This window comes from Lethenteron reissneri, chromosome 57, assembly GCF_015708825.2.
Source record: "Lethenteron reissneri isolate LAM-NWPU_2019-01 chromosome 57, ASM1570882v1, whole genome shotgun sequence".
NCBI lineage: Eukaryota > Metazoa > Chordata > Hyperoartia > Petromyzontiformes > Petromyzontidae > Lethenteron > Lethenteron reissneri.
In genome coordinates, this window is record NC_083835.1 from 2,518,862 (window position 1) to 2,531,616 (window position 12,755).

General features: G+C 52.0%; 1 protein-coding gene across 6 annotated transcripts in view; it reads left to right on the top strand.

The window, feature by feature from the left end:
* The window catches only part of LOC133357326 (pannexin-3-like), a 55,741-nt gene extending 43,780 nt beyond the window's left edge, over nt 1–11,961 (top strand). For 3 of the 6 annotated variants that reach the window (XM_061575214.1, XM_061575216.1, XM_061575215.1), the window contains 4 exons: nt 2,689–2,831; nt 6,451–6,668; nt 7,684–8,420; nt 8,599–11,961. In XM_061575214.1, coding sequence (XP_061431198.1) covers nt 2,689–2,831; nt 6,451–6,668; nt 7,684–8,420; nt 8,599–8,675 — 1,175 coding nt within the window. In that variant the 3' untranslated portion in view covers nt 8,676–11,961. Of the gene's footprint in view, nt 1–2,688; nt 2,832–3,428; nt 3,572–6,450; nt 6,669–7,683; nt 8,421–8,598 lie in introns of all 6 variants that reach the window. The other 3 variants (XM_061575219.1, XM_061575218.1, XM_061575217.1) reach the window with 2 other exon arrangements.
* The last annotated feature ends 794 nt before the right edge of the window (nt 11,962–12,755 follow it).

Genomic DNA, 12,755 nt, shown 5'->3' on the forward strand with positions numbered 1-12,755 from the left:
ACATACACACACACCTCGCTGCCTCCCGCTGTGCACGCCTGCCGCGGTAAAACGAGCTGTTCGGTATCAAGGCAGAACTGTACGGAAATGATCAAGAAGTAAATTACACACGGGTGAAATACAGTCATTCCTCGGTATACGACCACTTTGGAATACGTCGAATTTGGTATGCGTCGTGGTTTGACGAGAAAAAAATGTCTTGGGATATGACGTCTTGCTTGGGATACGACGCGCTTTCTAGAACTTGTATGGGTCGGGATGAGTCACCGCGTACCCGCGTAGACCCCGTTCGCGACTGAGACAAAGCGCCGCTCCTCAGTCTGCCTGTACAGTAGTTTTAAGGGGACTCTCCTTCCAAAAAATAGCATCTCCTCCTCCTTCCCTTCCTCACCACCATCTTCGTAGGCTATCAACTCCTCTCAGCAAGGTTAAATGATGGAAATTTTTATTTTTATTTCAATTAATTTTTATTTATTCATGCTTTTATTTTAATTTATGTATGCATTTTAGTAATAAGTAGTGTCTAAATTATTTTATACAACCCCATTAATGTATAATATGCCACATAAAATATTATTACTTATACTCGGGAACGGATTATTTCTTTTCCCTTTATTTCTTATGGGAAAAATTCGTTTGGTGTCTACGTCATTTTCGGTATAAGTCCTACCGTCTGGAACGAATTAACGACGTGTACCGAGGTACCACTGTATAACGAAATTATCTCTTGGTTATCGAGTGTTGGTGGTGTGAGAGCCGGCGTAAATTCTTCCCACTGGCCAAATATGGCAGTGGGCCTCACCTGGTGAAAAAAGGAAATAGTAGTCAGCTCAGCTAGTCGTTGAACCCGGGTAATATTTTTGTGTACAAGGTGGTCCAGGTGGCTTGTGACCCCCCCCCCCCACCCCTCAATTAATTGGCCCATAACATGTTTTTATTCATTTGCATGTTAATTTCTGTTCAAATTAAACCTTACTTAAAAAAATATTAAGTTTTAGAGAATTAAATTAAATGTGGGTCACTGGGCATAAGGACGAACCTGTAGATCAGGGGTGGGGAACCTTTTTCCTGCCAAGGGCCATTTGGATATTTATAACATCATTTGCCGGCCGCACAAAATTACATTTACGTTGCTATTAAAAAAGCTCCTAGATTTATTGCCTTGGCAGGGCCAGACCAAATGATTTTGCGGGCCTTATACGGCCCGCGGGCCGGACGTTCCCCACCCTTGTTGTAGATAGACGGCCAGTAGCCACGTTTGGCCTTCCTCGGTGCGCTGCGTTCTCCCGTGACGTCGTCGCGCCCAACGACCTTCCGTCCACTCGCCGTAGTCACCGTTGATTAACATAGCGCAACGCTTCGTCGACAAACAGCTTCTGCCTCCGGAGTGATCAACGCAATTGACGGTGGCTTTTTAACGATGCGTCGACGGCAGTCGCGCACGGCCATCGTGGCAGCGATTCTCGCCCTTGGTTTAATGTTGACTAAAATCGTTGATGTTACCACTTTATATTAAGTGTGCCGATTTAACCGCAGCCCAATCCTCCCGTCCAGTTACTTAACCCTACCACTGAAGTGGGACTACACACAGCGGCAAACGTCGCCCCTTACCGGCGGGGCTAATGCTCGTGAGCTGGCCAGATGCTGAGAAGCCTCGTGCCCACGGGGATAGCTACCCCTGGGGGTGCCCTTTGAAATGTTTTGAGATGTGATGCAAGTCGATTATCGCGTGTAAAGCGCTCGCCGAGACGCCCCGGTGTAGAAGGTTGCTCTATCAAAAACAAATCATTATTAGTATCACTAATTTGTTAGCACACGGAGTACATTCTTCAACAATTGCTTGTCGGGTATGTGACCTTATGATTTTAATTTGAGTATTTTTTTTAGCGCATTAACCTCTCGTCAATTCAGTGCCCAGCCATCGCTTCCGATTACCCTCAGTGTGAGTTTTGTTGCGTGTGAGAGATAAAGGCCGCGTTGTTATTTGTGCACCGCTGAATCGAATTAATTGTGGCATTTTCACCAAAACACTTTTGGAGGCTGCAATGGGAAATTAATAACCTGTACGTCTTGACGTGAAATTCTTGTGAAATTCTTGTGAAACGATGCAAATAATTTTAAAACATGAATTCATTTTGGCAGTAACGCACGTAATAAAAATTTTTTTCGTACGACGTTTGTAAACATTCGTATATCCACAGCTTGCTGGCTACGCATGCACCGAAAGCGCTGTTCACCGCGATTCTTCCGTATCGTGGTCGACGCCATCCAGTCACGTTCTCGCCCCACCCCACACCGCCTTCCCGATCTTTACGCACGCTGGACCCTCGGTGGAAATTCTGTTTCTGGGTCGCAGAATCGTGCGTTTTTCTCATCCCTGTTCCTACGAACAAATTGCCCCGCGCGCCGTTCAGTTTCCAGTTCTCGTCAACGGGGCCCACAGCACGCGCTCGACAGCAGCGTAAACCAGACTGGCTCGTGCGCAGGCCGTCCGCCAGCCAGCCCGCCCGTCGATTTTGTCGTAAAATTCGCGCCAAATTTGAACTCGAGGTCATGGATGATGACTGCAAGAGGGGGCACAGCTGTATCGCCCCTCTCCTCTCTCTCTGTCCCCCACTCCCCACACCCCCCCCTCCCCACCATGTGCATGCCTCGCCCTCTCTCCCCACCCCCCCCCGTCACCGTCAGGCACTCAGATCAGCTGCTTTCCCCCAGCCAACTTCTCATGGCGGCAGGCGATCTACGCCGATGCGTTTTGTTGGGCGTCACTGCTCCACCATGGCACCGAGCCTGATGGGACTCCGCACCAACAGTCACTGTGGATACACAAGGTATCTGAGAGCGCGCCGCCCGCCCACGCGCGTGGTGGCCACTCACGTGTGTTGCGCTGTGGTGTGCTGTTGTGTTTTTCCACCCCCCCCTCCCATTCCCTGCCCCACCCTGCCCCTCCTGTCATTGCCCCCCCACGCATCGCTCATGTCCATTGCGACCAAACCCGCCCGCCCAAACCACCCATCCACCAAACCACCCAACCACCAAACCACCCAACCACCAACCACCCAACCACCAAGCCACCAACCCACCAATCCACCAACCCACCGACCGACCAACCCACCCATCCACAAAACCACCAACCCACCAACCCACCCACCCACCAACCCACCCACCCATCCACCAACCCACCCATCCACCAAACCACCCATCCACCAACCCACCCAACTACCCATCCATCAACCCACCTAAACACCCACCCAACCCACCCGTCCACCCGCTCCATCCGCATCAATGTGTGTTCCCTCCCCATCCCCACAACAATCGCCCCCCACCCGGCCCACCCAACCACCGCCCTCCTGTACCTATCCATTCCGGTGCTTGGCTCGTGCACCCTCCCCACCCCCTCCACCCCCACCACATCCCGTGTCGAGTAGGCTCGAGGATCAGCTGCTATCCACCCGTTGCGTTCACGCGTCCGCAAGGCACCTATGTGGACGCGTGCTGTTGGGCGTCCCTGCCCTGGCAAGTTAAGAGTGACGATGGGGCCCATGTTTTGTTCACGCCCTTTCTGCACAAGGTACGGAGCCCCCCGTGCGTCCGTGCAGCTCTCGCCCCCCACCCCCCCCCCCCACGTGGGTTAGTTCCTGCTTTGACGGCTGACGGCTTCCATGGGGAGAACGAGGAAGTTACCACTGCGCGCTCCTGCTTATCCCTGAAAGCATTCAAATCACTATCCAGTTCATTTCTGTTCTGCTTGAGCGGTGTGCCTGTTTGTTAATGGCGCTGTGGTCGCGAAATGTTAACTCCCTCACTTCGTATGCAGGAGGTTGTCGGTTCGAGCCCGACCCTGAAGCTGATCTATTTGCAGTTTGCATGTTCGTGTCGTGGTCGCGTGGATTTTTCTCAGCGTCCTCCGGTTTTTCCCCCCACGTTTAGAATCAATGTCACGCGTTTAAAATATTTGGCCGCTCTAGATTTTCACAAGATAATCCACGACTTGCCTGGCAAACTGAAACGTGTTTTTTTATGGATTAGTTTCATTTTCTGACTGCGGGAGTTGGGGGCGATCCGCAATTCTTTCTGGATGCACGAGAGGGCGGCACGTGCGTTTGTTCCGGCATCGTCTCATCCTTCAGAACGTTGCGCAACGGCTGCCAGTAGGGGCAGAAGACTGGCGGAGGTCGTGGGTCCTAATGTAGATTGAACTTCTTTTGCACCGTATGTCGCCAACCGTGCTTATTGTCGGTGTGCGCAGGGCACTGGTGTCGTAGGGCACTACCTCGCCTAGTATACAGGAGGTCCATAATGTTTTTTTTGGGTTTGACCGCATAAATATAAATGTGTCAATAGGTTTTTTCCCCTTTTTCTGGCAACAAAACGGGTGTTAAGATGTCAAAACAACAAACTGAAACCTTTTTACAAGGAATCATGTCTGCGTTGCAAACAACAAACATACTCTGATAAGCTACATCATGGGACCTCCTTTGCCAGTATCAAAATATACTAATAGGGGTTTTCCCCTTTTTTCTGGCAACAAAAACTGACACCTTTTGCAAGGAATCATGCTTACATTAACCACAATACTTGCAGTCAAATGCAAACAAAAAACAATACTCTGATAATTTATGCGTTGTCTTTGAAACTGATTGGTCCACACCAGAGACAGCTTTCTTTAGAGTCTAGTCTCATATGGTGTTCGACCAGATGACGCCAAAAGGCAACATCAGAGTACAGCGCCACATTAAATACGCACTACAATGACAATAGTTTAAAGCGATTTAAAGCATGTTTTATTTTTCGGGATGGGGGGGGGGGGGCAGAGCTTTGTGACGTTATATTTGGGAGGGGTGGGGGGTCTGACTTTTTGTGACGCCGTGTGACGAGGGGGGGTGGGGTCAATAATCGTCCAAAATCGCGTGACGTCATTTATGGACGGCCCCTAAGCACTCCAGCAGCTGCATTCTGAACAAGCTGGAGTCTGCCCAGTACTTTGCTTCACAGAGTTTTGGGCGGTGGTACTCCAGAGCAGTTACCTGGCCCAGCCACCAACTCAATGTACAATCGTAGCTGTTGATGTCCACCCACATCGGCCCTACATAGAAGAAGATACGCAGAGATTTATTTTTTTTGCAGAAGACGATTTGCTTTTGATATGCCCTGCAGACGTTACCATCGGAGCAGACGTTACCATCAGAGCAGAGGTTACCATCAGAGCAGGTACTACCATCAGAGCAGACGTTACCATCGGAGCACACGTTACCATCAGAGCAGACGTTACCATCGGAGCACACGTTACCATCAGATCAGACGTTACCATCAGAGCAGACGTTACCATCGGAGCAGACGTTACCATCGGAGCAGACGTTACCATCGGAGCAGACGTTACCATCAGAGCAGACATTACCATCGGAGAAGACGTTACCATCGGAGCAGACGTTACCATCGGAGCAGGCGTTACCATCGGAACAGATGTTACCATCGGATCAGACGTTACCATAAGAGCAGACGTTGCCATCGGAACAGACGTTACCATCAAAGCAGACGTTACCATCGGAGTAGGCGTTGCCATCAGAACAGACGTTACCAGGCGGCCAGAGCAGGCAGCCTCACCGTTGCCTCCACGGGTTTGTGTTCGCCGTGGCGAGTCTGAGCCCCGCCGCCCTGCCGCTGCGGATCATCGTCATCATCATCGTCGTCGTCATCATCGTCACTGCCGCTCTGCGCTCCGCGTGGCCCCGTGGAGGGGACGGGAAGTGCCCCACCACAGCTCCGTGGGCACCGACGTGAACTCGGCGAAGCGCCACGTTTGCCGTCGCGCTGCCGTAAATGTTCAACGTCCACGCGGGCAGCGGCACACGAAAGCCGGCGTTGATATTCCATCGAAGACGGGGCGGCCGCGTGGCTGATGACGCCGTCGGGATCGCACGGCAGAATCACCGTATGAATTTGGATTCTCCCATGATGAAAGCCGATAAACGAGCAATTAGAAATTCAGCAGAACTGGAGAAAGGGAGGTACAAGTTAGCGGTCATGTGTTCGGGATCGATCGGAATGGGGATGGATTAACAAGGAAAGTGGAACGATTCGTAAAAAGAAAAAAGTTTCTGGGTTCAAGCGCATAAATGTGTCCATTAACATGGCATCACCGCCCGACACAGCTGATGAGTAAGGTTTGAAGGTTTGTCACTGTGAACAAAATGTTCCAATTGCCTATTGCTTCAGCACATCGGTTGTGACGTCCTGGCAGCAGCGAGCCGTCGACACTTCACGTGGCTTCCTGCATGTATGTTGAACCTATTTCGCGCCGAACATAGCCAACCGTGCTACTCTGAGGTGCGGTTGGGGGCCGGGCGGGGGGGGGGGGCGGTGGTGCACGTAGCCTGGCACGCAAGCGCCGCGTTGACGTCACCGTGGCGAGCAGCCGCCTGTCGTTGTTTGTCGTTGGTCTCGGCGCAGATGTTCCCCTACGCGCTGCTGCTCATCGCCGTCTGCATGTACGTGCCCGCACTGTTCTGGCGCTTCGCCATGGTGCCCCTGCTCTCGTCCGATATCGTCTTCATCATGGAGGAGCTGGACAAGAGCTACAACCGCAGCGTGCGCCTCGCGCAGCACATCGTGCAGCGCTTCCCCCGCTCTGACGATGCCAACAATCTCTTCTACGACGAGGTGGACCGGTACGACGCTTGGGGGGGAGGGTGGGGGTGACGCGGGAACGGCTGTTCGTCGCGTGACTGAAATAAGAATGATGGTGGTGAAGAATTTTTTAAAAAATCGCCGCATTTGGTAATGGCGATGTTCTCGTGGCACGAGGCTTGTGTCGGGGAGGCGCGCGGCGCTTTGGAGACGTAGCGGAGTCGGCCAGAAGGGGGCAGGGTGGACACGTGCGAGGCAGCGGGGTGGAGGAGCCGCTGCCGAGCGAGTGAATCGGAATTTTTGTTTGGACTGCGGGAGGAATTCGAAGCTCTTTTTTCACAGATGTCCAGTATGGGTGGGGTTCAGCAAGTTTTCACCAAAATCACCAGCAAATGCGTTGGCATTTTGTTGTTGTTGATGTTTGTGCTTTGCGCACCACTGCCGACGACGCAGCGTGAGCCAAATCATTTGTTTACCACCATAACAGAGGCGGACTTCTCCACAAATCTGGCTGTCGCCTGATGAAGCTGGTTGTAGTTACTGGCGAAACGTCGTACTCAGATTGTAAATGTCGTGGCTTGGCTCTCCAACACACCGGTGTGCTGTACTAGTATACTGCACTATACACTACACTATACACTACTATACCACTACACTACAGTATACACTACATTATACACTACACTATACACTACACTACTATACACTACTACACTACTAAACTACTATACACTACTACACTACTATACACTACACTATACTCTACACTATACACTAGTGCTGTACTAGTGACGAATTGGCCACGTTCTGTTTACGTGACAACCCTTACTAGTTGGTGGATGTATCGGGTGGTGGCGGGTTCAACGACACATTTATATATTTACGCGATCTAACCCTGAAAATGATGCATGATATTGGTAGCGAAAGCTTACCACGTGTTAATTTGTTTGCAAGTCAGAGGCGTGGGGATGTTCGGACAACAAGTGTCCATCCGTCCGCCTGTCTCCGTCTCACTAACCGCCACGTTGCCCCCCCCCCCCCCCCGCCCCCCTTCAGGGCTCGCCGCGAGAACTACTTTGAGTTCCCGCTGCTGGAGAAGTACCTGGCGTGCAAGCGCGACACGCGGGAGCTCCTGTGGCGCTACGTCGCACGCAACCTCCTCGTGCTGCTGCTCATGCTGCTGTCCTGCCTCTACCTGGTCTTCTACCACACCGTGGGCTCCGTCCTCGACGAGTTCAGCTGCAACATCAAGACGGGCCTGCTGGCCAACGACAGCTACATCCCGGGCCTCATCCAGTGCAAGCTGACGTCGGTGCGGGTCTTCTACGTGCTCAGCCTCATCAACATCTCGGTGTACGCCCTCGCGTCCACGCTTGTGTTCTACAACGTCGCTCGCCTCTGGTGGCCCGACCCCAGCTTCCTCGACGTTTACGAGATGCTGCCGTCCTTCGAGGTGCTCGGCGCGCGGGGAGGGGGCGGCACTTCGCGCGCCGGGGCCTGCCGCTGCCTGCCCAGCGACCTGTCGGTCATCCTCCTCTTCCTCGGTGCCAACGTCCACGAGCTGAAGTCGTACAAGCGCCTGGTGGTGTTCCGCAGCGTGCGCCCCGTGCCGAGCGCCTACGACATGGACACGCTGGTGGACACCATGACCATCCTGGCGGGCTTCGAGATGTCGAGGCGGGGCGGCGGCGAGAACGCGGGCGGGCCGGGGTCGTCCGAGGTGGACGGGGCGCGAGTCGCCAAGGACGCCAAGGGCGCATCGCGACAGCAGCAGCAGCAGAAGCAGATGCCCAGTGGGTAACACCCTCGGATTAGCACGGTTGGCTACGTACGCTTGCGGTCGTTTTAACGACTTCTGGTAATGTTGGCATTGCAAATAATGTAATGTAATGACGGGTCGTGGGGTTGTTACTGCATTGCTGCTCGATGGTCGTGTTGGATAAATGCTTGAACGCTCTGTTTGTTTTGCAGGCCCGACTGACTCGATACGGAATAAGTTGCTACGGCAAAGGCAGCAAGATCAGAACACTGCGAGCACCAACGTATGACACCCCCCTAGGGGGGGGGGGGTCTCCGAGTCTGGGGGAATCTGTGTCACCGCCTTGCGAACACGCGGCGTGTGGACCCATCCACTAAATACACGTGCGGTCGCACGCACGCAAAACAAAGACCAAGGTCTCCCCCCCGCGTAGCCTTAAGAGACTGTTGGGGAAAGTGCTGTTACCGAGCACCTGTGAACGCCAGGGGGGATAGGTGGGTGGGTGGGTGGCCAGCACCATATCCAGCCCCCTTTGCCTCCCCCAGTGTGGCGATGTTTTTACACACCTCACCAGGTGCAACATTTTAGGCTGAGTCGACCTAGGGGGAGGCCCAGGACCTACTCGCATAATCGTCACCGGCGTTGCTAACCGCTGCACTACCGCTCTACACGTGCGTGCTGTGCGTACAACGTACAACATGCGCGTGAAGGGGATATCAAACACGCCACTGCAACTTTGAAGGGGATATCAAAGACGCCACTGCAACTTTGCGTGCGGGGCATTGTGGCACGATGAAGCTGAACGGAAAACGGAGCATTCTGACGGTGAACAAGAACACAAGTTGTGCTCGCAGACACGCGGATCGGTCGTTCGACAGTTTCACGAATTGAGCGTGTCCACTGTGTAAATGTTGTGGTTTTGCCGGCACCCTCTCCCTGCGTTGCCACTCTGGTCGTCGCTCGGCGCACTGATGAGCACTTGGTACTGCGAAACACTGCCGGTCTCGCGTGCCGCCTGGCGCCCTCTGCAATAGCTGTCGGATGAACGATTTTAATATTTGCCAGCGAGTGAACGTGTGTTCAGGTTCGTGTGTTGATGAGTAGGGGACGTGATGGAAGGGCGACGGTTGATGGATTCGTAGTCCAATGGTGGCTGCATGTCAATTACGTGGGTTATTGTGTCGCTGTCATCCATTTGAGTTTTAGATTTTGTTAAAACTGGAATGGGGGGGGGGGGGACCCAACAGAATCATTGCCACAGTTTCAACTGCGGTGGTATGTTCGAATTTACGACGAAAATAATATTTTGTATATATTTTTGTTCTTAAATATCGTGTCGTTTACACGTACTGCAACGTTTTAGCAGTCGCCACAGGAGAATTTGTAGCGTGCGCCGTTTTAACACACGGGCCAGGAACCGGCGCTGCCAACACCACCGCCCTCGCCTTGCGCAGTCCAATCGCTTTCAATCGCCGCCTCGTGCACGTATACGCATGTACGTATGTTGAACTTCTTTCGCACTGCACGTAGCCGACCGTGCCCATCGGAGATGGTGGAGCCAGAGACGGGGTCACCAAAGGGGGGCGCGCACCGCACCTTCCTGTGGACGATAGCCAGCGAGCGCTGCGGGAGAGAGGAGAGAAAGAGAGAGGCACGGTTGGCTCCGTACGGTTCCGACCGTGCCGATCGGAGGTGAGCGGGGGAAAAGACAACAAACTAAACACAAACAAGCAGCACCATTGGAACCTCATTTGCCAGTAAAAAATATGATAATTGGTTTTTTACCCTTCTATCTGGCAACAAAACTGACACCTTTTTTTTTTCCAATGGTGTTAATGCTTACCCCGAGCTCTCATACTCTGATGGTGCATTGTCTTTGAGTTGTGCGCCTTTTGGCGTCATCTGGTCCAACCCATGTGAGACTAGGCTCTAAGAAAAGCTGTCTCGGGTGTGGACCAATCAACTTCAAGGACAGTGCACATTATCAGAGTTATGTTTTTTGTTTGCATTATGACCGCAGGTATTGTGGTCTATGCAAACATGACTCCTTGTAAAAAAGGTGTCAGTTTTGTTGCCAGATAGAAGGGTAAGAAAACAATTATCACAAACAAGCAGCTCGAAAGAAATTAGTTTACAGTTCACGTGATTTGAGAGTTCGAACATTTTAAAAGTGCCCGCCCCTCGACCGTGCAACGTAGCCGCATGGTGCTTACACTTTTATAGATTATATATTTATGATTTATTTTGGGAAAGTACTGCAAGATTTTGTGCACTTCGAGGGCTGGGGTTGCTTGCTATGTTTGTTCCAATTGAGCAACAATAATAATTGTTATAATAAATTGGTACATTTGGCATTCGCCCAATTCTACATGCCCACATGGATGTATGTGCATGTTTAACATATTTTCTCGCACCGTACGTAGCCAACCGTGCTAATAGGAGGTGCGGGGGAAGGGAAACTAATTAAACACAGAAAAGACGGTATTATAAAATGCATTTTCAATTTACATTTAAAAATGCATTGCTCCTGGTGGCTTCCTAACATCGGAAGGAAGAGCGTTCCAGACGGCCGCAGAAGCGTGTCTGAAAATAAAAAAAGCACGTAATTTGTTTTTATCTACGCCTGTTCACTTGCAAGCCTCCCCCTCCCCTCTCTCCGTGCACTCCGGTCTTTAAAGCGTGGTTCTTGTTGAACGAAGAGCGTGGCTGCAAACCGGGGGGGGGGGGGGGCGATGCACCTCGTCCCGTTTATCCATCGCAGTTGTTGCTTTTTCGTTCCGAAAACTCGTTGTTCAGTCTCACGACCATTTGATTGGACGGACGTCCATCGGCATCGCCCGCCCGCCCGCGCGCAAACACGCACAACGAAGGCGTGAGCCCGCTCGCAGGCGCCCCAACAAAATAGTTGGCGAGAAATTATTGGGAGAGAGTAACTTTTCAATTTCCAAAGCCTGTGTACGCGTCTCCTTGGCAACCTCGGTGCACTTGTGAAAAATCTTAGCGCTCCACTCGTACGCTTTGTCAAGCATAGCCTGTCGGCTGTCACAATATTCCCTCGCTGTTGAGATGGGGTATGCTTAAACTGATAACTTTGTATAATATCTCCTCTTACCGTTGGTTTGAAACGTAATTACCTCGCCTTATACAGCCGAGCCTTAATGAATTTTCCTGGAAAGAATTTTCCTGTTTTTCATTAATATAAATTGTTTTGCCTTCGTGTATGAGAAAGTATTGTGTTGTAGCCGACTTGGGTGTGTGTCGTGAACATTTATGCTCGGCTCTTAAGCGGAGCGATTGATGCTAATTGCACTTCAGGGACAGAGCTTAGAACTGAGCTTCTGCATGTGTGTGTGGGTTTTTTATGTAAAAATTTAAGATGTTGAAAGATACGTGCGCACGCGTCTTTGTGTGCGCGGGCATGTGTGCATGGTTCTTTGCGCATGTGTGCATGGGTCTTTGCGTGTGCGTGCTGAATCGGTATCTCAGTCTCGCTGTCCCGAGTCCAGTGATGCCCAGTTTTTTTCTCACCCGCCACATCGGGGCAGCCCCCGGGGCGGCTTTTCCACCAGGCTATTTTGCCACTGCCGAGCCAGAGCCAAGCCTGTGATTACGGTGGCCTCACAAGACGTCCGGAGCCCAGCAGGCCCGTGGGCTGGCTAAGGGATTTTGTCGATTGTGACGTCAGCCGGGTCACCCGCGTGCGTATTTTCAAGACGCTCGGTCGCGTGATTTAGTGCCTCACGAAGGAAAGTTGTTGTCGGTGTCTCGGCTCTTTCATTGCGAGTGAAATCAGGCGGCACGGCGCGGATTCTGCTTCTGCAGTGGGGAAAAAAGTCTGTCTGGTGTCTCTCCCTCGCCCGCTTGGCTCGGTACGTCCACGGCACGACTCGGCTGTGCGGCAGTGGAATAGAGGATTTGGTGAACGCACCCACGCGCTGAGTGGAGGGTTAACCACGGGAAGTACTCGGCTCACTGTGGCTTCAGTGTAAGGTGCTCGTGTCCGTGGTTAATGAACCGTGCAGAAAACCGTAAAACTAAAATTATTTTACCAGGTAAGGCCCACTTGAGCTCTATAGTTCTTTTTCAGAAGTGGCCTGGCCACAAATGATAGCCCAACGAAGTGGCTTATCGCGTGGAAATGATTCTAAATGTGGAGGGAAAAACCGGAGGACCCGGACAAAACTCCACATGACCACGGGGAAAGAGCCACGCAAACTCTAAATATACAGGCGTCAAGATTTGGTTTCGGAACCACGACCTGTCTCCCTCGCAAGGTCGTTAACATCTCGCCACCGTGGCAGTTTGAAACAATGAATCGAACTCGGGTTGGCGGGTTCGTGGCTTATTGTGTGGAAACTTTAATAGCAGC